The sequence below is a fragment of the Lepidothrix coronata genome, unplaced genomic scaffold, assembly GCF_001604755.1.
Source record: "Lepidothrix coronata isolate B3197 unplaced genomic scaffold, Lepidothrix_coronata-1.0 Scaffold372, whole genome shotgun sequence".
Lineage (NCBI taxonomy): Eukaryota > Metazoa > Chordata > Aves > Passeriformes > Pipridae > Lepidothrix > Lepidothrix coronata.
In genome coordinates, this window is record NW_016690552.1 from 94,592 (window position 1) to 119,459 (window position 24,868).

General features: G+C 63.9%; 2 protein-coding genes across 2 annotated transcripts in view; one reads left to right on the forward strand and one right to left on the reverse strand.

Annotated features, from left to right (window-relative positions):
- The window catches only part of LOC108509570 (dedicator of cytokinesis protein 2-like), a 49,763-nt gene that overhangs the window by 3,969 nt on the left and 20,926 nt on the right, over nt 1-24,868 (reverse strand). The window contains exons 29-45 of the mRNA XM_017839070.1: nt 6,057-6,155; nt 5,852-5,946; nt 5,489-5,567; nt 5,273-5,373; nt 5,066-5,124; nt 4,760-4,908; nt 4,461-4,546; nt 3,635-3,791; nt 3,231-3,271; nt 2,978-3,068; nt 2,775-2,894; nt 2,130-2,219; nt 1,919-2,023; nt 1,235-1,376; nt 1,005-1,086; nt 814-898; nt 489-575 (exon numbers count right to left, since the gene is read on the reverse strand). Coding sequence (XP_017694559.1) covers nt 489-575; nt 814-898; nt 1,005-1,086; nt 1,235-1,376; nt 1,919-2,023; nt 2,130-2,219; nt 2,775-2,894; nt 2,978-3,068; nt 3,231-3,271; nt 3,635-3,791; nt 4,461-4,546; nt 4,760-4,908; nt 5,066-5,124; nt 5,273-5,373; nt 5,489-5,567; nt 5,852-5,946; nt 6,057-6,155 — 1,668 coding nt within the window. The remainder of the gene's footprint in view (nt 1-488; nt 576-813; nt 899-1,004; nt 1,087-1,234; nt 1,377-1,918; nt 2,024-2,129; nt 2,220-2,774; nt 2,895-2,977; nt 3,069-3,230; nt 3,272-3,634; nt 3,792-4,460; nt 4,547-4,759; nt 4,909-5,065; nt 5,125-5,272; nt 5,374-5,488; nt 5,568-5,851; nt 5,947-6,056; nt 6,156-24,868) is intronic.
- Nucleotides 16,288-23,086, forward strand: LOC108509569 (protein FAM196B-like). The gene is made up of 3 exons (XM_017839069.1): nt 16,288-17,783; nt 20,134-20,208; nt 22,824-23,086. Exons 1-3 carry the CDS (start codon nt 16,288-16,290, stop codon nt 23,029-23,031), a joined length of 1,779 nt encoding a protein of 592 aa, XP_017694558.1. The 3' UTR covers nt 23,032-23,086.

Here is a 24,868-nt window from a genome sequence, read left to right on the forward strand (position 1 = left end):
GTGGTCCCTGCTGCCCACAGAGGAGATGTATGTTCCAGTGGTCCAGCCATGCAAACCTGTCCCTGCCACCACATTGGTGCTGCTGGCACCAGCAAATGAAGGCTGTCAGTGCCTGGAGTGCCCGGAGGTCTCCGTGCCCTGTGTCAGCAGAGGAACCCTTTCCCGTGGCCTGGCACAGCAATCCCACCTGGCACTGCCCCGAGATCAGCCCTGGTCCTGGGGCAGAGAGGCCAAGGCAATGCCAAAGGGGGGTCATGGGAGGGAGCTGGGAGCTCCAGATCTGGGGGCTCAAGCACTGAGTGGGCTGGATCAGGTGTGCACTGAGAACAGGCTCTGATGGGGTGCAAGAACCCGGGCAGAGGCTTAGATGAGCGTGGGCAGGACATGTTCCCCATGCCCTGGCTCGAGCTCCTGGCAGGGCTGGGGGCTGGGAGCTGTGCTCACCGGGATCCTGGGAGGGCCCTGCTCCCCCCCTGCCCACTCCTCACCGTGGTGGTGGCAGTCACAGCAAACCAGCGCAGGATGCCAGGCAGGGGATAGGCTGTCACAAAGGTCGTCCGCTCGATCCACATGTTCTGCCGGAAGGGCAGCAGTCACCCACCGCCCCCCTCACATCACCCACACTCACCCCTGGCTGCCCTGTGGGACAGGGGGCCTCCCACCTCCCCTTTTTATGGGCAAAGGACCACCACCTTCCCCATCCCACGACCAGGGACCCCCTGTCTCTCCTCTGGTCCCTGGCTCCTTGCAGGGCCCCCCCAGCTCTCCCATCCCTCCTGGTTTGGAGTCCTGGCAGCCCCTCCCAGCACTCACTGCAAATTCATTGTCAGGATCATTCGGGCCTCTCTTGAAGGGCCGTGAGTAGCTGAACTGCTGGACATGGTTGGCTTTGTAGAAGCTGTGGGGAAGGAAGGGGCAGAGATGGGAGAGGGCCCCCACTGTGTCCCACCCACAAGGAGCAGAGGGGGGGCTCCCTGTGCTTCCCCCCCACGCTGGACACTCACTTGGTGATCTGCTCCGGGATGATCCGGCCCTTGAGCCGGACCCTGGCTTCCTCCACCGGCTGCACGGTGAAGCACTGGATGTCTGCGGGAGTGAAGGAGCCACGGGCACCAGGGGGGGATGGGGCTCTGGGAAGAGGAGTGAACCCCAGGACTGCAGGAGTCCCCACACGCCGGGCAATGGACGGGGACCGAGCCGCTCTCCCAGCCCCAGCCCCCTGCACGGAGGATACACTGCCCCGGGGAGCCCGTGATGTCCTGCCCGGGAGGGGATGTGCTCTTCAGCTTCTCAGCGTTAGGGAAGGGGCTCAGCAGCTGCATCTCGAAGTCCTCCCGGCGCTCATACTCCTTCCCCCGGTAGATGAAGACTCTGTTCTGCAGGGGAGGAAGGTGGCAGCTCATCCCAGTGCCACGGAGCGGGGCTGGGGAGCCCTAGGGCTGTGCACCAGTAAGCCCCAGAGCACTGGGGTTCAGGTGCTGCTGAGGCTGACACCCCTGCCAAGCAGGAGAGACCCCCTCTAGAAAAAAATATCTCCCCAAATGCAGCAACTGGAGGAAAAAGGAACAGACACGTGGAGAATCAGGAGGTGATTGTTGCCAGCCAAGGCAGCGTCACTAATGGCAAATCCTGCCTGACCAATTCAGTGGCTTCTACAAGGGGATGACAGCATGGGTAGATGAGGGGAGAGTGACTGGACATGTGCAAAGCATCTGACCCTGTGCCCAGGACACCCTTTTCTCCAAGCTGGACAGGCCTGGATGGGGCAGATGGGACCCTTGGCGAGTAAAGAACGGGCTGGATGGTGACACTCAAAGAGTTGTAGTCAACAGCTCCACATCCAGGTGGACACCAGTGAGAAGTGGGGTTCTTGGGGTATGGAGGTGGCAGGCGTGGAGCTGCTCCCGGCCCCGCTTACCCGGAGGAAGGTGGGGAAGCCCTGCCCGTAGTACCCCACGGCAAAGTAGTCTGGGCTGGGCCGCAGCACCTTCAGGATCTTCTCGTAGAACTTGGCTTCCCGCTGCTGCAGGGGAGAGGGGCAGGATGGGGCCCTGCAGACCACCATCCCCCAGCTCATCCCCACCATCCTGCCCTGCCAGCAGCACCCCCCATCCCAGCTGGGCACCCACCAGGATGTCACTCAGCATTTCGTAGTCAAAGACGTGGCTCTCGTACTGCTCTGCCAGCTCCTTGCAGATGTGGATGGCCTCCTCCCACATCTGGAGAAGAGGGGGCCAGGGCAGGGCCCCCCAGGACAGGGTATGCTGGGTCAGGGGGCACCAGGGGCTTCCAGAGGAGACCCCCCTGCCTGTGGGGGCACCTGCGTCCCTACCCCCCAGTGAGGAAAGAAGTCTCTCCCTGTGGGGACTGGTGGTCCACTGCAGCAGCAGGACTTGGCTTCTCACTGTATCCAGCCCTGGAGCCCCCCAGCCTCAGCAAGCTCTCCTCCCAGGATGTCCCAGCTCCGGCCCCTGGTAGTACGAGGGCTGGGACTGGGACAGGATGGGATGGGGCAGGGTGGGATAGGGTAGGACAGGATGGGACGAAGGACAGTGGCTGTGAGGTGAACTCTCCAGCCAGGCTTACTGCGGGGCAGCTCCAGCCCCACCACAGCTGTGGAGAGGCTGAGGGGCTGTGCTGAAGCCCAGGTCTGGGGGCTTGGAGCAGGGGCCAGAGGTGGCCAGGGGCCCAGGCTTGCCCTGAGCCAGCCGAGCTTCCTCCGGCTGTGGGGGCTTGGGGGCTCAGGGGCTGCGGGGCTGGGTGGCTGCACTCACCTTGCCCTGGTCAAAGTATTCGATGATCTGGTTGTACAGAGCCTCCTTCAGCTGGCGCTGGGTGTGCAGGTGGCAGCCGTGCAGGCCAGGCACGGGGGCGGTGTTGGGCTCCTCTGACCACTGCATGGGGGAGAGGGGACAGGACTTGGCCTGTCATGCCAAGTCACAACGGCCGCCCACCCCCACGTCCCCTCCGGGCCCACCGTGAGCAGCCGGGCGTGCAGCAGCAGCGTGTAGGCTCCCTCCGTGTAGTTCTCGTAGCTGATGTGCAGGTCCTTCAGCTTGTACAGGTACCTGGGAGCGACAGAGTCGTGTGTGGGGAGTGACGGTACCGCGTGTGGGGCCTGGCAGCCAGCACAGCTCTGCCCCTCCAGCCGCTCTGACATTCCCATGGGGAGCTTGGGGCCCCGGGACTCCCCACCCCAGGTGCTGCCAGTCTCCTGGTGCTGCACTCACCTGATGTACATGGCCTGGCGGTCGATCTCCTTGTAGAAGTTCTGGGGAAGAGCAGACAAGGCTGTTTGAGTGGCCCCAGGTGTGCCACAGCCCCCCACAGTCCCACAGTGGGTCATGGTGCTGCCAGGACTGTCCCCACAGAGAGAAGGGGCTACCCATGGCACCAGGGAGCTGCACGGCAACTCCCAAGGGACACTGGCTCTGGCAGTGGGTGCTCCTCATCTATGCTGTGCCAGGGGCACTGAGGGGACTTGGGGAGACACAGGGACAAGCCCTGCCAGCCCCAGGGACTGTGGGAAAGTGGAGGTGAGCCCCTCCCACAGCCTGCCAGCCCAGGGAGCTGGGTGGACTTGGGGTTTAGCCCTGCCATCCTCAGGGAGCTGGGGCAGGGCACAGGTGCCCACCAGGAGGTTGACGGTGCAGCTCATGCTGTAGGTCTTGTTCTCATCGTTCATGACAGCCCGGTAGTCCAGGAGCCGCTCCAGGAGCGCAGTCACCAGCTCCACGAAGTCCGTCCCGGGCTTGGCCATCTCAGAGTGTCTCTGGCAGCAGCTCAGCAGGCTGGGGAAGAGAGGGGACCATGGGTGCCACTGCACACCCAGCTCCACAGTGCTCCCACTACTGCCCTGCTCGGCTTCCCAGGGACTGGGAGTTGGGAGAGAGAAGACCCTCAACAAGGGGCATAGATCAATCCCTGGTCTGCAGTGAGACCCCCCCCAGGCATGGCCAGGATGGTGGGAGACCTGACAGCTCCATCACCCTGCATGGGAACCTGATGAACACAACAGAGCAGGAGTAAAGCCTGGGGATGGCAGAGGCATCATCTGGGGCAGGGGTATCACGTGGGGCATGGGGTAGTTCCTGGGGCAGGGACAAGTCCCAAAGCAGAGCAGGGCTAATTCCTGGATCAGGGGTAACTCCTGGGGTAGAACAAGGGTAATTCCTGGGGTTGAGGCATCACTGGGGACAGGAGCATCACCAAGGGCAGGGACAACACCCGGGGCAGGGGCACTGCTGGGGGCAGGCAGTGGCAGGCTGGCCAGAGCAGCAGAGGTGTGCAGGGGGCACATGATGGTGCTCAGGCACCATCTTTCCTCCTGTCTGGTCCCACTCCCCAGTGGCATTCTCCAGGTCAGGGCACAGATGCGAGGAGGAGTGGGATGGCAGAGAATGGTAGCAGCAAAAGGTCCATGCCCTGGGGAGAAGGTGGGGACGTCACCGCACACTCACATGCTCTTGAAAAGCTGCTTGTACTGCTCATCCCCACGGCCGCCCTCCACCTCACTGTCCAGCCTGCGCAGAATCTCGTCCTCAAACTGGGGGGGGGGGCATGAGGACGGGCTCAGCTTGGCCCTGGCTGCTGCAGTAGCAGCCCCCAGACACGGGGCCTCAGAGCAGCCCCTCCCCAGGGACCACCCGGCAGAGACAGGTCCCTGTCCCCACTCCCAGGCCATGCTACTCCCCCAGTGCAGGTGGTTCCTGCACCATCCCTCCCCATCCTGCTCCCCAGGAGCAGTCCTGTCCCTCACCCGGCTGAAGCTCCCAGTCAGCTGGTGCTCGCAGAGCATCATGTCGAAGAAGATGGGGATGGTGGACCTGCGCAGCTCCAGCTCTGGCACCAGCGTCATCTCCAGGATAGGGCCCACCATGCCCGGGATGAACTCAATCTTGCGATGGCCTGGGGAGGGCAGGAAGGGCTGGGGGACAGATCTGCACCCATGCAGGCTCCCATGGCCACACTGGCAATACCCCACTCCCCACAGCCAGTCTGATGATGGTGCAGATGGACACCGGCCCACGGAGACCCAGCAACCCCCCTGCACACCCTGGCTCACCGAGGCTGTACCACATGTCCCGGATGGACGCTCCGATCGTGGCTCTCATGTCCCCATACCTGCCGGGATGGTGGTCAGTCAGCGTCGCTCTGCAGCCCAGGGTGTGGCACACCCTGGCCAGCTCACCCTAAAATCCCTGACCCTACGGCGTGGCGGCAGCCTGGGGCAGGGACCCGAGGTGTTGCCAATCGGCTGGAATGGACTCACTTGGCCAGGATGCTGTTGCGCTTGGCTGGGGAGAAGTTCTCCAGCTGCAGGGACTCCTGGGTGAGGAAGGCCACGGCCAGGTGGAAATAGTTGTTCCAAAGCTGCAGTGAAAGCACAGGGATGAATGTCAGGCTGAGTGAAATGGGGGGCTGGGGGCCAGGGTGTGTCCTCTCCTGGACCCCCAGTCCCCACCAGGAACTGGCAGCGCCCACTCACCTGCAGCTCGAAGCTGCTGTTGCTCAGGAACATCTTGGTCAAGGTCGTGGCAAAGTGGTTGATGGTGCGCAGGAACTCCCTGGGACCAAGTGGCCACAGGCACTGAGCAAGGGCAGCACCAGTGTGCCCACTGCCCAACCCAGTGTGCCCACCATGCACGTGCCCACCGCTGTCCCGCAGTGGGGGTAGGGCAGGGGCCTTTGTGCCCACTGCAGCACAGCCTAACGCCGCCTGGGTGCACCGGTCCTGCGTGCCTGGAGCTGTGCTCCAGTGTCTGCCTGCCCCGTGCCCCATGAGGAACCCCAGGGTCTCACTCCCAGCCCCAGTGCCGGCCTACAGGTCCCTCCCAGCCCAGGTCCTCACCGGTTCTGCACCATGTTCATCACCACCCAGTCGCAGGGATACACTGTCTTCCCAATCAGGTCCTTGAAGAGAATGAAGGTCTCCATGAGGAAGTCCTACCAGGGAGGAGGAGATGTCAGGAGCTGAGCTGGATCATGATGCCCTCTTGGGAAGACAGGGAGGTGCTGTGAGGGAGGTGCTGGTGTTGCCAAGGGGCAGCACTCACCATCAGCTCAGGCCGGGAGGGGAATGCCTGGATGTAGGCACTGTAGTGGTCCTTGTCCATCTGGCTCAGGATGGCGGCCATGCAGGCCACGTAGTGGCTCTGGGGGAGATGGGCTGGTCAGTCCCGTGACCACGGAAGGGGACACTATCTGTGTTCCCCCAGTCAGTCTGTACCCTGGAGGCTCAACTGCTCTGGGGGCCATTCACCCCCCGCCTGCCCTGGTTCCCTGCACCCCAGCTCCACAGACTTTTCCTGCCCCTTCATCTCCAGCTCCTGGTCTGCACATCCCACTCCAGCAATAGGATGGCTCTGGCACCTGCCATGACGCCAAGGGGATGCAGGCATAGCTCTACAGCATGGTGCTGAAGCACCTCTGTCATTTTTAAGGTAATTTAAGGTCATCTGTGGATGCAAAGGCATTTTGAAAATAGTAAGGAGGTTCTTTCTGGAGCCCGGCGCCTCCAGTGAAGGGTCCCAAACTGAGCCCTTGGCTCAAGTCCAGGAGGCTCCTGGCTTTGTGGTGAGATAAGCAGCCTGTGCAGGAGCAGGATGCTGTCCAGAAAGCTGTCCTGGGGATCTCTGGGGTAAGAGCATCGTCCTGCAGGCTCAGGATGACTGATGGCCCTGTCGTGCCCCAGTGTTACTGGTGGAATTCTGTGATCATGCTGTGAGGGCAGGACCGGGCACTGGGCACCACTGTCCATCCCGGGTGTGCTGGAGCAGCCCCAGCAGCTCTGCACAGGACGCAGGGTGCCACAGGAACCTTCCAGTCCCGGTAGGTTGATCAGTGCCAGAGCTTCCTCCTGGACAATTTCACCAGCTCCGGCAGAGAAGGAACCACACCGCAGCCCCTGGCCAGCCCTTGCCAACAACATGGAACCCCAAGGGATCAGCCCAAGGCGGTTCAGGGGAAGTGGTTGCTGCCAGTGACCAAGGGCTCCAGCTTCGTCCCCGCAGCTCCCAGGCAGCCCCGGGAGCTCCTCGGGATGGGGCGCAGCCCTCTGAGGGCTGCTGCGGGAAACCACGGCCAAAACTGGCTGCGGGCGGATTTACAGGGAATGATCTTGTGGGAAGCAAATGGATCAAACCCCAACAGCTCACGATCCTTCGGGCATCCAGGTGACGCCACAGCCCCGCGGCCGCCCCGCCGAGCACTGCCCCGCGCAGCAGCACCGGCACACCGGGGGCCCGCGGGGCCGGCAGCCACCGCGCCGTCCGGGCAGGACCCGCCTGGTGCCGGGACCGGGGCTCCTCCGGGGCTCCTCCGGGGCTCGGTACCCGGGCGCGCTCCCCGTCGAGAAGCTCCGCCCCCCGCCCCGCTCCGCCCCCGCCGGCTCCGCCCCGGTACCGGCGAGCGCGCGCCGCCCGCCCCGCCCCGCCCCGCCCGCCGAGCCCCGCGCCCGCCGCTGCCGGAGCCGCTCCGCCGAGCACCAGGTACCGGTGGGATGGGGAGAGGGGTCTGCCGGGGAGCGGGGCGGCGGCCGGGCCGGGCGCTGCGAGCATCGGCCCTGCGGCGCCGGGCCAGGACCGGGACCGGGACCGGGACTCCGGGCGGCCCCGCGGCCGGGGCGTAGGAGCCCCGGGGCCAGGAACGGCGACGCGGTACCGGGAGCCCTGAAGCCGGGACTGCGCGACGGTGCGGGGACCCCGGGGGCGCGGGGGCGATGCGAACACCCGCGGCCCCGCGGGATGTGCGGGGGGCCGGTGGGGCCAGGGTGAGGAGCCGGGCTGGGCTGGCAAGGGGGATCCGTGGTGTCCCCCTTCTCCCGGCCGCCGGTGCGTGGTGCCCGGCCCTGGAGCCCCGGGGGTCGCGGCACTTCCCAGTCCTCCTCTTCTTTGCCCCCGCTAAGCAGGAGCTGCCCCGGGAACTGCGGGAGCCACGGGGGCGGTGGCACCCCGCACCGAGCATCCTATGGCAGGCACCGTGCGCCGGGCACTCCGCTCCGAGCCCCCTACGCTGGGCACCCCGCACGGACGTGGCCGCCGGCTGCCGTGGCGGGGTCTCTGGGGGTCACAGCCGTGCTGGAGCGGTGGCACAGTGTGCAACCGAGGGAGGTGAATCTCTGATGGGAGCCGAAGACCCCCAGATCGTGCCCCGGTGCCGCAGCCGCGCCGTGCCGCCCCGGCCCGTGTCCCCGCCGCTTGCCGAGTCGCTGCGTGCGGGGCTGCGTGCGGGAGCCGCGCTGGGGAGCGGCCGGGCGGGCTCGGCTGTGCCCCGCTCCCCCTCGTGAGGGACGGGTCGGTCACCGGGGCTGTGCCGGCTGACACACGCACACGCAGATCCAGGGATGTCACTTTCGGCGCCGCGGTGACGCCGGCCGGGGCTGGAGGGATTCAGCCCACGTTGCTCCCGCCTGCTCCCGGCGCCGCGCTCCGCGCCCAAGGCCTTGTGTCCGCCAGCGGGGCTCCGGGATGCGGGAGCGAGCCCAGCCAGTCCTGCGAAACAAGGAGGCGCAGCTCCCGGGGTGCGCCGGTGCCTCCCGGGGTGCGCCGGTCCCGACCCTCCCTACGGGATCGCGCACAAAGCCCGTTAGAGCTGCGGCTCCCGGCAGAGGTGCGGGGGGGCGGGAGGTCTCCGCGGAGCCGGTTTTGTCTTGGGAGCATGAGGTGGACACGTATGAGTAACCACTGGGCCACGGCTGTGCTAGCGTGTGCCTGCATGGGGACACACGGGGACATCGATGTCAGCTGCCCGCTCTGGGTGGCAGAACGCATTTAGTGCCAGCAGCAGTTCCCGGCGGTCTCCACACTCGGCAGCTCTCGGGGGCAGGGGAACGAGCCCCTCGGCACAGCCGCGGTGGCAGGGGACGCGGGGGACCACCGGCTGCGCTGCCTCCCTGCGGTGCTGCCCGAGGAGAAGGGCCAGGGGGCCGCGGGAGGGACCCCCAGGCAAAGCCAGGCTGAGGCTGGTACCCCCGGCCCTTTCCCTCACCCCCTCTCCATGGGGAGGGTTTGTCCTTCTGGCGCGCTCGGAGGAGTGGGGTGGATTTCATCGCAGAAGCTCCTTTGGACTGAGGTTGTCTTCTTTACAAATGATTATTATAATTATTTAATAGTATGATGGCATCTAGAGGCCATGGATAATTAGTGGGTCTATTCCCATCTGTGCTAACAACACTACTCCAGTCCTAACCAGTGCCGTTGGCAGAGCCTGCCTCCCGTGTTTGTGGGGATGATCTGTGTGGTCCAGGCTGTTTGATGGGGGGGAAACTGAGGCACGGGGAGACAGGAGGACACTTGGTAATTCCCAGATTCCCCTGGTAACCACAGTTGTCCAAAGCACATGGAGATAAAGGGGAGCAGGCTGCCTGATGGCATTGGGAATGCACTTAAAGGCAGGAATTTGTATTCTGGAAGGACGTTCCCTGTGCTGGGAGCTGCAGCTGCAGAGGCCGCAATGCTGGCTGCTGGCACCATGGCTGGTGGGCAGCAGTGAGACAGGGGCTATCCCAGGGGGACCCTGCTGAGCCCCCTAAGCCCAGACCAGTGTGTGCAGGGGTGGCCAGGGTGGTGTGGGAACAGCTGGGTGGTGAAGCCTTTCCAGCTTTTTCCATAATTGTGCTCTGGGGAAAGCTTGTGGCTTTCTGATGCCATTTCTGGCATGAGAGGAAGCCCCTGGAGTCCTGGTCTGACAGGGCCCCCCAGCCTGGCTGGCTGCTCTGCACGCTGGGGAGGGTGGGCTCCAGATGGGTGCCCAAGCCCCTTCTGGAAAGGTGAAACACCCTCCCTGTGTCTCGCTTCCCTGGTCCTGTCATTTGCTCGGGATCATCCTGGGCCAGAGGTGCTGGCAGAGCCCTGGGCTTTGGTCGTGCTCCCTGGGCTGGATTGAGCTCTCTGGGCTGGATCTCTGTGACAAACATCTTCCCAGATCCCTGTAGACATGCAGAGCGTTTCCGGGGCTCAGAGGAGCATGGTATTGCTCACACCACATTTGCTGGGTGTTCTTCCTCCCAGGGTGGTCTCTCCTGCAGCCCCAAGGAGTGGCACTGAACTGCAGTGCTGGCAGCAGCTCCAGGGATGTTCTCTTGCTCCTCCATGGAGGTGGCTGAGGGAAGCCCTGGGATATGGAACAAACTCCTCCTGAGGTGCTCCTGCTCCACATGGGCTGTCTGCCCCGCTCTGCCCGTGCTCCCCCAGGCAGGTCACTCTACCTCTTCATGTCTCATTAAAACAGTGATACCGATGCTCCTCTGCTTGGCAGAGAGGTGGGAACGCCAGCAGGTAGTGGAGGGAACAGAGACGCCACTGCCATGACAGCCATATTAGCATCCACAGGAGACAGAGGAATAATTTGGCTTCTGCAGCTTCTGAAGGCTCACGTAGAGGCTTTGTACTCCCCTCTTCCTGACCGTGTGCATCCTCCATCTGCAGCACCAGCACATCTGCAGGTGGAGGGGAGCAATAGAAGCAGAGCTGGTGACCTCTGTGTGCCAGGAGGCTGTCGCTGCTCCTTCCCAACCAGTGGGACCTCTTCTGTGGGCATGAGCCATGGTGTGTGTGGCCAGGGCACCCAGGAGCCTCCGTGGCCTCAGAGAGGAGCCTGCAGGGTGCCCGTGGGTGCTGCCCTGTGGGAAGATGAGTGGCAGAGACCCCTGCCCTGGCTGGGCTCCAGAGCCTTCTCCTGGGCCCCGTGGCTGGGAGAGTGACTAATGTTCCCGCAGAGCACTTCAGCCAGTGACCTACATAGGGATGAGTGCGGATCCCTCGGCTCATGCGAGCTGCCACTCGTGCCAGGACCCGTGTGCCAGTGCCACTTCTGGAACCCCTGGGCAATGCTCTGTGGGTGCTGGGGGGCTGTAGGGCACAGGCACCCTGGGCACGGCCACGGTGACAGGGACGGTGCCTGTGCCTTTGGTCAGGCCAGCCCAGGGGTCCTGGGGGAGCCCCAGTGGTGTTTGAGCAGCGCCCTGAGTGCTGCCTGGAGGGAGGGATCAGGTGCTGTGAGGACCACTGGGGACATGGGGAGCTGGGCTTGGGGCCATGAACAGAGCTGGACCCGCAGAGCACTGGGATTGTGGCTGAAGAAGGGACATTTCCTCACTGGGGACCACAAGGGCTGAGTGCTGAGGAGGGAGAAGAGCTGCTCGAGCGGAAGCACTCCACTGGCACAAGTACAGTCGGATATAAACGGGCCATGATTAAGTGCCTGCAGGAAATGAGAAGGTCTGTGAGGCTCTGAGCAGCTGGGTTCTGGAAGAGCCTCCAAGAGAACCGTGAGGGCAGGGCATGAGCTGCCTTCGTGGTGGAGCTTCCTCAGCGAGGAACTGGATTTTGGGTGTGCAAGTTGCCTGAGGAGCTGCTCTGAGTCCTCCTTCCTCGAGTCCCAGAGATGCTCTGATCTGAGTACAAACGCCTCGAGTCCTCCCAGAGCCAAGGCAGGATTAGACTCTGCTGTGGAGTGATGTGTCACGAGCCTGGCTTCTGCCCCTCCAGTGCCTCATCCTCCAGTGCTGACCATCTCCGTTGCCAGCAGCACCTCTCTCTTCTCTGAAGATCAGAAAAATCAGAAGTGTTGCCCCACAGAAGCTGTTACCTCATGAGTGGAGCCGGGTCATTTGCTGCTCTCCTCTGCAGTTCCAGGAGAATCTGACTTCCTCCCTCATAAATCTCATCTCCCGTCCTCTTGCATCCTGAGAAGATTTATGTGTCTGTTCCGGTTTTCCCTCTGCCACAGGCATTACTAGGAGGACGAGGAGGAGGATGGGTGGGGAAAGGGCCAAAGCTGGCAGATAACTTTCTGTACAGAGCAGTGTGAAGCAGGGCTCTGTCCTCTGAGGGCAGCCCTGCACCATGCGAGATGAGTCCCACGATGCAAACCCGGCTGGTTTAGTGCCTCTCACCCACAAAATTCACCATCAGTCAGTGCTGGCCAGAGGAACCCAGTGCTGGGCCTCTCCCAGGGGAGATTCCCAAGCCCTTTGCAGGCTGGTGGGCAGGTGATGCAGGATGAGGTGTGGCATCCCACCATCCGACATGGCACGGCGTGTTTGCGGCAAAGGGCTCTGGGCTGGGGAGGGAGCTGGGCTGGCACATGATTCAGAGCCCTGGTGCTGCTCACTAGGAGGGTACTCGATCTTTGTGGGCTCTGGTCAGTGGTGTCCATGGGAAGAGGTTCCCAACACTTCCTCAGCTCCTGGGCTCAGTGGAGCAGACATCCTTCCCAGCTGCGCTGAGCATCCAGTGCAACCCGCTGCTGCAGGACTCATGTCCTCTGTTGCATTACAGGAGAATCACCTGGTTTTACCTGTACACCATCAATGTGACCTGCTGTCCCACCTTATCCATGAGCCTGGAATTGCCACAGGAACCAGAGGAGAAAAACCACTCAGATCTAAAAAATTGCTGAGATGGAGGATCCTCCCTTTCCAAGCTGCTCCTGCACCAGCTGGCCTCAGTTTTTAAGGAAGTTGCTCCTCCAGCTTGTCAACCCGTGTTTCCAGCTGCCATGAGCACAGCCTGGAACTGCTGCCCAGAGCCCCATCCTACGCAGCCTCGGCCCCACGCCTATCGCCTGCCTCTGTGTTGGCCTTTTTTCTTCCTTGCACTTCATTTTCTCCCATTTCCTCAGTTTCCCTCTGTGGTCAGGACCAAACAGTGCCCTGGGCCGCTGCCCCTCTGTGGCAGTGGGGCAGAGTCCAGCTATGGGTGATGGTTGTGGGATGGTTACAAGTGGAGACGTGCTGGTTAGCTGGTTTTAATCCATTTAATGTGTGTCACATTGCTTTGGGATTATCCTGCTTTCTTCGTCGAAATGTCAAATGCCTCACAGAAATCCGAGTCTGCTCCGCCGAGGCTTTTACCTCCACTGACCAAACTTGGAACCTCATCAAGCCCAGCAGCAAATGGGTTTGATGAGCCGTGTTCTCCGCAGCCCCGCACTGAGTGGCGTGGCTGGCGCACGCTGCCGTCCTTCAGAGGGGATCAGTCAAGCCCTGAGCCCATTCCCTGGCCAGTGCCAGCCCACCCACATTCCCTGGACCCCCATGCCAGGGCTCTGCTTCTCCCCATCCCTTGCACTGGGCTCTCCCAGGGTCGCTCTCCACTGACCACCCCAGGGGGTGCCCAACACCCCCTGTCCCACAGACACAGAGCCCAGCGGGGCACACTGGAGCGGAGCACCGGGGCTCTGGCTTTGGTCTCGGGGGCTCTCACAGGTCTCTTCCGGAGAGGAGTGACCAGAGCCTTGGGGTCCTCTTGGACTGGACCCTGGAAGGAGCTGTGGTGGGCTTTGGACCTTGGAGGGGCTCTGGTGGACCCCAGGATTGGGGCGTTGAGCACCATTTCCCCGTATATGAAGCTTGACGAGAGCTGGGAAGTGCCAGTGCAGCTGGGTGCTGGGTGCATCCAAGGTGTCCTGGGGCCTATCAGCACAGGGGGTTCCTCGGATTCAGTGACAGTCTGGGGGGTCCCGTCACAGAGGGCAGACCCAGGTTACAGGGGGCTCGTTATCCATGCAGACACCGGTGTCTGCAAACAGTGCCCGAGCGCAGCACTAAATCCAACCACAGCACAGAGCAAACGCAGGGACGTGTGGGAGGGTCCTGGCGTGGGTGGTTGACATCCTCGGAGCTGTTCCCAAATGAAGTTGCTCCATGTATAATTTATAGGCTTCCCTTTGTCCTTGTGCCTTGTCTCTGATCTCCCAGCAGTTTGGGAGGCCGAGGGGGCTCCGGCGAGGCCTCGCTGACTGACAGTGCCGCGTTTGCTGCGTCGGCGGGGGATCAGCCTCGTCCCACGCTGCGTCAGCCGTGGCTCGGCGAGGTGCCCGCCGCAGGATCACGGGGCTGGTCCAGGTTCGGACCGTGCCAGTGGTGCTCCTGCCCTGTGCTCGGCCCTTGGAGCCATTCCCAGCACCCTCTGCCCTGTGCTGGTTAGTGCTCCCATTAAGGAACCCTCTGAAGCAGGCTGACCGCATGCAGGCTGCCCTCTGGAGTGCTCGGCTCTGGCACAGAGATGTGCCCACTGGGCCCCTCTGCCCTCGGCGTGTTGCCCTCCCTGGCACAGCCACAGCCGAGGATGCTGCCGGGGACCTGGGCGTGGGACACCTGGCCCAGGGCATGGCCCCCTCTATGACACAAGGGGGAGAGGTGACCCTGCAGGCAGGCCCTCAGGGGGTGGCTCACACCATGGCCATGGAGTGGGTGCCCGTGCCCTGGGCCAGGCAGGGCTGTGGCAATGCGGGACACGAGACGGGTGCCACTGGCTCCAGCCCCGGCCAGCTCACTCCTCTGCCTGATGCTGCCCATACTAACGAAGAGCCCCGTCCCATCCCTCGTCGCGTCCTGCCTCAGACATCTCCGGGTGTCTGGGCACGGCTCCAAGCTCGGGAAGGGAAGCGCGGGGCGGCTGGGCAGCGTGTGGAGCAGCATCCCGAGTGCGGGCGGGCTGTGCAGAGGCACTGGGGCATGCAGGGCCGGGGTGGGGGCAAGGAGGGCTGTGTGAGCTCCCTGCTCTGCTGGGTCAGTGCTCACTGTGGGCTTGGGGAGGCACTGGGCACTGGCACGTGCAGCACTCGGAAGTTTGGTTGTTCCAGCGCTGGGGACTCCGGGCTGCTGTGCTGAGTCAGCGCTTTGTGCCAGCAGGAACAAGGCAAGACAGGGAGGGGGCCAAGGGGTGGCTGTGCCATGTGTCCACCTGCAGTGAGGACAGAGGGACTGTGGAGCCAGCGAGGCTCCTGCCTTATTGTGCTGAGAGGGCGTGGGGGCCCTGGGGGAGCAGCAGCCTGTGGTCTGGGCTGGGGACCAGAGGGATGTGGGACATGGGATATGGCATGGTGTGGTGTGCACCAGGGCTGACATCTCTGTCTCTCCCACCCTCTCCCTGTCATTGTGTCCTGAAATTAGCCATCGGCCTCCCCTGCACCCTGGGACATCCCAGCAGGGCTCCCAGTGTGCCCTGTGCTCCATGTGCCCAGGCAGTGTGATGGGCTGGGGCAGCTGCAGGCGACCCAGTGGGCAGAGGCAGAGCCAGCTGGGCATGGGGCTGGGTGCTGGGGGTACATCCGGATGGGGTTGCGAAGGGGTTTGCCTGGCAGGTGTGTGGAGAAGGAGCCCTGCCGAGCTGTGCAGGAAGGATGGCAGGGATGGGGATATGGCTGGGTGCAATCCCCGCTGTGCCCCCAGGTCCTGACCCTGTGCTGCCTGGGAAGCAATGCTGGTGTCGGGGATATTCCACAGTCTCACTGAAGGTTTTTTGCTCCTGCTGATTCTCACATGCCTGAAGTGGCTCAGTTTCCCCGAGCCACAGTCTCACCCCTGCCCACGGAGCTGGCCCCCCACATCTGCAGCCCAGCCAGCACCACCGGTGCCCATCTGGCCATGCTCCACACGTGACAGATCCCTGTGCCCATCTGGCCACGCTCCACACACGACGGGTCCCCTCTGCCAATCTGGCCAAGCCCAGTGCAGGATGCCCCATGCCCACTCCAGCCACGTCACATGCTGGATAGGTGCCCCACGCCCTTTCCAGCCCATGCAGAGCTGGTGCCTGTGCGTGGTGGGTGTCCCACGTGCAGTAGGTGCCCTGTGTCTGTCCGTCCCTCACAGGAGCCCCGTGCCCCCCACCCTGTCCTGTGCCTGCCCTCCCACTGCCGCCCCACGCACGAGGCACCAGCCCCGGCGAGGCAGAGCTATTTTTAACAGCTGCTTCTGCTTGATTTGAGCTGTGAACTCGGAACGTGTTTATGCTAAAGGGGTTTCTTTTCCCTTCTCCCTTTGTGCTGAGGAGGCAGCGCCGCAGATCAAAGTCTGTCTCTTCGTGTTTGGTGATGGCGGGCTGGGAGGGAGCTGAGGCGGGAGAGGCTGGCGGCTCTGCAGGGACACTCGTGTCCTCGGGGGCTGTGGTGGTGTGGCCAGGGCTGACGCACCTCTCTGTCCCCGCAGGTCCAGAGCCCAGGAGCCATGGGCAGGCACGGCCGGCACCGGGCCCAATGCAGGCGGCCCTGAGCCCGGGCAGCCGCCGCGGGACGATGGGCTGCGGGCGCCGGCGGGGAGCTGCGGTGCCGGGCAGGGCTGTCGGGGCGGCGAGCCGGGGGCTGTAGGGCCGGGCAGTGGGCAGCATGCCCCGCGGCCCCTCGCCCGCCTCCCGCCCAGCATCCCCTCTCTGTGGCAGCGCGGGATGAGGCTGCCCACTGCTCTAACAGCTCTGGGGACGGGTGTAGCCCAGGGCTCCGGCCATCGGCGCTCGGCCCCCCGCGCCTCCCCGCAGCCCCCCGGCCCCGCGGCCCTGAGCCATGGTCAGCCGTGAGCCCGTGCCTGGCCCGGCCCCCGCCGGCGAGGGCAGCCAGGAGAAAGCCATGACGGTGCGCTCGGTGCTGCTCAACCGCGACTCGCCCGACATCGAGAGCCGCCTCAAGCGCCGGCGCAACCGCACGCAGCAGGTCCGCTTCAAGGACCTGGTGGAGGGCGGCTCAGGGCAGGCGGGCAGCCCCCCGCCCGGGCCCGCGGCCACCCCCGGCCCCAACACCCCACGTGCCTCGCCGCCCCCCAGGGATGCCCCTGAGCCGGCGGCTCTCCGTGCCTCGCGGCGCAGCTGGCCCCAGGCACAGCCGGGCTCGCTGACGCTGCCCATGCCCAGGAAGGCGTGCATGAGCACGGCCATCCAGACCTCCCCCAGCCTCCAGAAGCCCTTCCCAGCTCCCCAGCCCCGCAGCAGGAGCGTCTGCGATGTGGCAGGGGATGCGGTACTGCCCACTGTGGCGAGTGCCCGGTGCCCTGGGGTGGCCGTACCCACCACGACCAGCTGGGCTGTGCCCCCGCGGGCCCCTGGCAACCTCCCCACACATGACCGCACCGTGGCTCTCGCCCAGCACGCCACGGTGTGCCCCCTACCACTGCCACCGCCCAGGGACCCCCCTCCCCCTTACCGCGGCACAGCCGGGTGCCCCGCTGCCCGCTGCGCCCCTGAGCCCTGCCCGCCGCCCCCCGCCTGTGCCCAGCTCCGCGGGAGCCCACGAGGTGGCCACGGGGTCACCCCACGCCCGGCCTCCGTACCCTGTGGCCAGCCCCGACCTCCCGCTGAGCAGCGGGGGCTTGGCCGGAGCGACTCAGAGCGGACCCTGCCCTGCGGCCGCCCACCACCCCAGCCCTCCCCGCACCGCCGGCAGCCCGGCCCCGCCACGGACACCCATGGCCTCCGCCAGCCACCTCAGGGCAACCCCCCCCGGGACCCCCCTCCACCCCACCACCAGCTCTGCGGCTCGCCATGGGGGGGGCCCTGCTGCGCCTCGCCAGCCCCCATCCCACCAGTGCCGGGCTGGCACAGCTCTGCTGCCGCCGCTGCACCGGAGAAGACACCAGCTGTGCTCAGCACCTGCAGCCGGCTCCACGCTGCTGAGCCCGGGCATGGCCGGGCAGGACCCGAGGGACACAGGGAGCTGCTGCCCCCAGTCCCACAGGGCCCCAGCACGGGGACACAAACAGCAGGGTGGGCACCAGAGCCCCCCCAGCACGGGCAGCCCTGCCTCGCTGCTGAGCAACCGGAGACACTGCACCATGTCCAGGACCTACTGCAGCTGGTGGTGGTGGCCAAGGGACCGGTGGGACCACCAGCGAGGGACGAGGATGCCCAGACAACTCAGGGAGAGGGCCCCTGGCGGCCCGGGGAGCAGGGAGACCTGCATTCCCAGCTGCAGTCCCTGGAAGGGGTGCTGGAGACCAGCCAACAAACCATCAGGGTGCTGCTGGACGTCATCCAGGACTTGGAGAAGAAGGAGGCGCAGCGGGACGGGTGAGCAGGCAGGGATGGAGCGAGGGGCCAGGGAGACAATGTCCCTTGGGGGCTGGGGATGGAGAACAGGGGACGTTGCCAGATTTGGGTGCTGCTGCCTCCTGGACATGTTTCCCTCTGAGAAGCTCAGAGCTGCTGTCCACACGCACACGGCTCCGTGTCTCAGTGCGAGGTTTCACCCTCCCCAGCGTGTTCTGCTCACGCCTGCGGCGCCCTCCCCGTGCCCAAGGATGGGTGCAGGGGGTGCAGGCCTGGGGGACGAGGGGATGCTGGACCCCTGCCCAGATCCAGTGCAGCTGACTTGCCCACTGGTCACTGGGAACAGGGATCTGGGATGTCACATCCCAACGGCTGGCTCAGCGGGGGACCATGTCCTTGCCATGCCACATGTGCAGCCACCCTGAGCTCTCACCTACTTCCAGCCCCTCCATGGAGGTACCTTCAGCACAAATCCAGTGGCCGGTGCCCTCATGATGGGTGTGTCTGTGTCCAGGGGAGGTGCCCAGCACCCCGTCTGGCCTGCCCAGGATCTGCTCTCTTGGGCAAGGTCTCCCCCCAGACCAGCATTTCTTGACCTCCCAGGCAGATTTGCCAAATGGCTCAAGGTGGTCAGTCCATGATGGTCCCCAGCTGAGACCCTCCAAACTCATCTCACACAAGGGCAACCAACCTCCCAGGAGGTGCCAGTCCCGGCACCCTCCTGTAAAACCTCTGGGGCTTGTTCCTGATGCCCAGGATTGTCAGCTCCCACTGGGGCAGCACAGAGATCCCTTTGTTCAATCAGATCAAGCCAGTGTTGGGTGTGAGTGAAATGCAGGGAATGCCGTCTCCGTGCCACCCCTGGAGCACTGCCAGTGGGGAGGGACCCCTGGGGGTCTCAGTCTGGCACCCACTGAGGCAGGTGCAGCCAGGACAGCTCAATTAAGGCCTTGGCTCCATATACTGTTACAGTGAAGTGAGCAAACAAGGTACCCAGAGACACATGGAACGGGACAGGAAATCACATAAAACAGTATCCTGGTGTCCTTATGCTGTGGAACAGCATGGCCTCATTTGCTACGGGTCAGATCTCAGGTGCCTACTGTGCACTAGAGTGGGGCCACCAGCCCTGACACGTCCTGGCCAAGTCCAGGCACCAGCTGCTGGCAACATCCTGCACCAAACACCATCCCAGAGTGAACCGTCCTGGCAAAGGTGCCCATGGGCACACACACACACACACATACCATATATATTTAAACACTGAACACCATCCCAGGGTGAGCTGTCCCAGCACAGAGGTGCTGTTGCAAACGTCAGAGCCGCAGGCACACACACACATACGTACCATATATATATATAAAAGGTCTCATGATCTAATTTGGGTGCTGATAGAATAATCCCCATTGCAATGTATAATTTGGTGCATTAACAGACCCAGTTTCCGAGGGCTGAGAACAACCGTGGTCAAGGTCAAGTAACAGGAGGAAGATTTCAATGGGAAAATGTGACATCTATGTGGGACATGAGGGTGTTCTCTCAGCTGTCCCCCCTTCCACAGCCCTGAGGGGGCAATGGAGACACAGAGGTGGGGTCCCAAGGGGACCAACAATATTTCACAGGGGCCATTTCTTACAGCTCTGAGAGCAGAGGGAGCCAGGGACCGGCAGGAAGCACCCCCAGCAGTGCTGGGGTGCAGGGGGACCCTGGCACAGCCGCTGGGATTAGGGTGCCTCGGGGATGGGGTCTGGCACCAGCAGCAGAGACATGGAGGGTGCAGACTCCTCCTGTGGAGCAGCAGGAGGATGTGGCAGCATGAGCTGAGCTTGGGCACGCATCAGCTTAATCCGAGTCCTGTGCACCCTCCCGGAGGGGGAGGAGGATGCTCTGGTACAAAAGCATCAAGAAGAGATAAATTCCAAGTCTAGCGTAGGCTGGAGATGAGTCTGGAGCATCTCCCGTGCCCATCTGCCAGGGCACTGCCGTGTGCCTGTGCTCCAGCACAGACATAGCGCTCCCCCTGTGGCACTGTGTGTGGGGACACGTGTGGTCACCTGGGGGCTGCGGACGTGGGGACCCCTAGGATGAAGATGGGGATGGGAATGGGAGGGCACAGACAGCGGGAAGGGTTTGGGACTGCTGCTGGGCCCAGCTCTGGTTTGTTCCCATCAGAGAAATCTGTGAAGCTGAGAGGAACCGTGCTTGGCCTGGCATTAAATGGGATCACATGGGAGGAGAGGGACTGGGATCCAGGGAGGAGGGTCCTGGCTCCTGGGGTAGGAGCTCAGAGGCAGATGAGGGGCTGGGGGCAGCGGGGGGCACGGGCAGACCCGGGCCGGGTCTCTGGGCTCATGGCACATCTCTGTCCCAGGCGACACTCGTACCGGACCGGGCAGGACATCGCCAACTGTGGGACCTGCCGGGACTGTGCCTGTATCATCTACAGGTGAGGGCAGCCCTGGCTCCGCATGCTCCTGGGGGTCCTGCTCCCCTGCACCCCCTGACTCCTCTGTGAGGCGAGAGAGGGGGGTCTGTGAGCCTGCACCCCCTGTCCCGGTGTTGGGGGGCACCATGTACGGAGCACCCTTGGGTGTCTTGGCTGTCACTCGGCCTGGATCTGTCCCTTTATCCCTGTGGGGAGCAGCTCCCGCTCCCAGGAGCAGCAAGGGTGATCTCCATGGAGGAGCAGCAGCTGGAAGGAGACTGCTCTGGCAGGATGGCAGAGCATTTATCTCCTGTAATGGCAATCTATTGGGGAAGCCTCACCAGCGGCTGGTGCGTGGGCTCACTCGAGCCCAGGCTGCATCCCGTTGTCTCTGTGCCAGCTCCACACAGATGCTGCAGATGGATTCCTGCCCCTCGCTGCTGTTTGGGAACACAGGGTCTTTGTCTCTGCTTCCCAGTGCTGGCTTTGGATCGGGGTGTGGAATCCCCATCCTCTGCTGCCCTCTTTCCTCAGAGCCCGTTTGGTCTGTGGGGAAAGGCATCTCATGCCCTCCCTGCTCTCTCAGGCCCCATTCCCGGAGGAATTGGGAATTTGCTCAAGCCTTCGGCCCTTCCAGGCACCCCTTTGTGTCCTTCTGGCTGTCCCCTCTGCAGTGTGGGTGGATGGCCAGGTGTGTTCTCATTTTGCTGTTAATTAGGCTGACTCTGGGCGCTGGGATGGGTGGGATGTGGTGCACAGAGCTGCTCCCAAGCCCTGCTCTGTGGTGCACGAGTGTGCTACAGCCCTTCTGTGCTTTGTGAGCACTGTGCCCCTTCCCTGATGCACCCCAGGGCCGGGGGTGCCTGTCTCCAGACTCCTCGTGCCCCTGTGCACAGTGGTGCTGCCTCAGTGTTCTTGCTCTCCACACTCTTCCCGCACTCCCCTGCTGTAGCTCATGGGGGACTTCAGCGCTAATTGGGCCTGACGAGCCTGTCTCCACGTGGCATGGCAGTGCCACAGATGTCACACATGGGGGAGGTGGATCTCTGGAATGGCCAGGCTCCCACTGGGGACTCACCGTGGGCTTTGCTGCTGCCCGCGGGATGAGGAGAGGCTCTAGTGGGACATGGGGTGGGGGAGTAGGGGAGCACCTCTGGCACCAGACCCCAGGGATGGCCCGTGGTGGGGTCAGATCTGCCTGCCCCTGTCCCACCTCAGGGCAATGCACCAGCCGAGCACCCCCCCAGCAGTGCTGACCCTTTCCTGTGTCAGTGCTGGGGAGTCAAGGTCCCTCCCTGTGCTGCCCCCTGCTCTGGGGCCGCCGGTGCCCATTGCCATTTTTTCCTGGAAATGGCTGAGGACCCTCCGTGTCCTCGCAAGGGGAGGTGACAGGAGGTGAAGGGAGGTGTTAGAGTGCCACGGGGGCTCCTGGGGCACTCCCCGTGTGCTCTGCCACGTGTGTTCCCAGCACACGCCGCAGCACCTCGTTGATCCGATGGGACATGGCTGGTGTGAGGAGACTGACATGTTTTCCCTGTGAGGGAACATCGTGGCACGTGGCTGCCAGCAGCCAGCCCACACCACAGGGTGCTGCAGGGACACCGGGGGCTCTGGGGACACTGGGGGCTGTGGGGACAGCAGGGGCTGCAGAGACAGAGAAGGCTGGAGGGATATCAAGGCCTGCGGGAACACTGGGAGCTGTGGTGATACCGGGGGCTGTGAGGACAGCCAGGGCTGGGGGGCACAGCCAGGGCTGGGGGGCACTGGGGACTGTGGGGACACTGAGGGCTCCAGCACCGCAAGGAAACCTGAGGGCTGTGGTGGGGGGCACAGGCCCACTCACCCACCCAGACCTGGGGCACCCTAATTCCCGCCACGACAGCCGTGTGACAAGCAGCAGCAGAGCCCTTGCATGCTCATGCCACCTCCTGATGCCAAAGCTGCCCTGGGCCCTGGCCCCAGGGACATGCAGCCCCTCTCCAGGGGACTCATTGCTAACCGGGGGTCCCACAGACCCCAGGCTCAACCCCCCACATCAGCACCAGGCTGGATACCGAGGACGGAGGAGCAGGATGGTGGCAGGTGGGCAGCTGAGGGGGATCCACCCCAAAAGACCCCCCCTGCCACCAAGTCAGGCTGATACAGGTCTGTCCCTCTGGCAGAAGGTAGCCTGGGATGCTCTGGCACAGCCATGAGGTGCCACATGCTGGGCACGGACCCCATGGCTGCAGGAAAGATGGGGTGGCTGTTTGGGAGGGATCTGGGCCCAGACCCCCCCTCACAGCCCACAGGGGTGAGTGTGGTGGGCAGGGGCTGTCTGAAGGCACATGCAGCAGGACATCCCCTCACAGGGGTGCGCAGTGACCCTGGGAAGTCTGGCCATGCCCCTGTACTGCCCCAGAAGTGCAAGGGGGCTCAGCTCTGGGGGACATGCCCTCAGCAGATGAGTTCCCTGGGGACTTTTGGGGAGATCTGAGCTCCCCAAGGGCCGTGTTTGGGGTGCCAGGGGCAGGTGGGCAGCAGGGCACAGCTCTGAGGCAGGTGGGGGGCTGTTGCACGCTGGGGGGACTGTGGAAGCGGGGGTGCCACAGCAGGCGATCCCCTCTGACGCCGTGCCCTCGCCCCGCTGCCCGCAGCGTGGAGCACGATTTCCGGCAGCAGGAGGGCCGCTTCCAGCGGGTGCTGAGCCACATCGAGGGCGACGCCGGGCCGAGCCCCCCCCCGGCGGCCATGGGGGCGGCGGGCAGCACCTCACCGCCCAGGCAGGAGCTGTCACCCGCGCCAAAGCTGCCGGTGAAGTTGGACATGAAGAAATCCCGGCGCAAATGCTTCTGGTTCCTGTGACCGCGGTGCCCGGCGAGCCTGGAGCGCGGGGGCACCGTCCCAGCACTGACCCCCTGCCCACCTCTCCTCCCTCCCTCCTACGGTAGGGTTTGGGTAGCACCAGCTTTTCTATTTTTAACCATTCCGTTCAACGCGGGAGCCCGGGTGTGCAGGGGAGCTGTGGCTGTATTTAAGGAGAATTCAATAAATTCCACAGAGACGCTATTTTTGTTACATCCTCTCCTGCCTGTGCTCTTCTGTTCTGGAGGAGGATGAGGATGAGGAGGGGGCAGCAGCCGTTCCCCTGGACTCCCCTCTACTTGAGGCTCCCCCAGGGCCCCTGGCAGTCCCCACGCCCCCAAGCCTGCCCCAGCTCAAACCAGTGCCTGTCCCTGCACCCTACAGAGGGGCCTGCTGGCCCACCCCCATTGCTGCCTGCAGGTTAACCAGGAGCACTGAGGATTTCCACTGGTCAGAGGCGGTGGAAAACAGTCTCCATGGGACCCTGGCCTGGAGAGGAGGATTTTGTCTCCAAAATCCCTGTGTGGAAGGGTGGGCTGGGCAGGGGTCCCATGGGTAGGGAAGAGGTGCTGATGACAGGGAAACAGGAATGAGCAGCTCAAATATTCCAGCCTCTCTGGGGCTGCCATGAGAGGGGAAACTCGGTGTTGGTTTAACAAGGGGCAGGGAGCAGCGGTGGGTGTCTGACATATCCCAAAAATGCAGCAGTCAGTGCTCCCCATGCTGTGCTGATTCCCGACCACCCTCCACCACTGTGGAGCCACTGGTGAGAGCTCCTCAAAGCCCAGAGCACCTGGGAGCTGGGAGCATCTGGGAGCCTGCCAGGGCCTGCCACCTCAGTGTAGCAGGAGCAGTCATGGCTTTCCCAGTGGGGCCACTGCCCCTGGGGAAGGGGACATCTCCTGGTCTCCTCCAAAAGTACGGGGCACCCCTGGCCATGGCAAGCAGCTGCTGCAGCCACAGAGGGGAGTGGAGGGTGGGCAGGTTTGGCCACCGCTCTCCAGTTGGTGCCCACACCGCAGCACCCCAAAGCAGGAGACGCACACGTGCAGGAGATGGCCCGGTGTCAAACCCCGTCCCTGGTGCTGGGGACCCCCTTTGTACTCAAGGGGCTGCAGCCAGGACAGTGACCCTGAGGTGCAACTCCCTTCTTGCCCAGCAGCAACAGGATGGACGGGCGCTGTCCTGGTGTGGGCACATGCATCTCCAGTCCCCTTGGCCCTTCCCAGCCACTGGAGCTGCTGGGGCAGCATGGGCTGACGGTCTGGGATCCCTGACTGAGGGCAGGGGCTGTGGCAGCGGCACAGGAGCCATGGACGGTGCTGGGAGAGCTGCCAGACGGCACTTGAGGAGCCCCGAGTGAGCGGCAGGAGCGCGGCACAGCCAAAGGACCCGTCCCTGCGGCCCCCCCATCACCCCTCACCCCATCACTGCTCAGCACAGCCCCCATGGTGCTTTTGGCTCTGGCTGCCCCAGGCCTTGAGTCACGCAGCCTGGGAACGAGGGCGAAAAGCAGGGTGGAAGCCAGTGCGACCCTGTGTGTACCTCCTGCCTGAGTCACGGCTGCATCACACCCCGGTGCCGAGATCTGGGCACGGCACAGCCGAGATCCGGGCACAGCCCCGGTGGCAGAGCTGCCGCTCTGGATGCCCACACCTCCCCCGGCACGGTACGGAGCGTGGCATGGCACAGCATGGCAATTCCCTTCTCTGGGCTCCCAAAATACAGGCTCTTCACACACCCCGTGACCCAGCACAGCGCCTGGGTCTGTCACCACGTCTCCATCGGAGCTCCTGAGCCCCCACTGGCCCCAGCTCTGTCCCCTCCCTCCCATCAC

Excerpts from the sequence above, each read along its gene's own strand:
- LOC108509569 (XM_017839069.1), top strand. The coding sequence starts at position 16,288 with ATGGTCAGCCGTGAGCCCGTGCCTGGCCCGGCCCCCGCCGGCGAGGGC. Across the intron at positions 17,784-20,133 it reads AAGGAGGCGCAGCGGGACGG|GCGACACTCGTACCGGACCG; the intron begins GTGAGCAGGCAG and ends TCTCTGTCCCAG. Across the intron at positions 20,209-22,823 it reads TGTGCCTGTATCATCTACAG|CGTGGAGCACGATTTCCGGC; the intron begins GTGAGGGCAGCC and ends CGCTGCCCGCAG.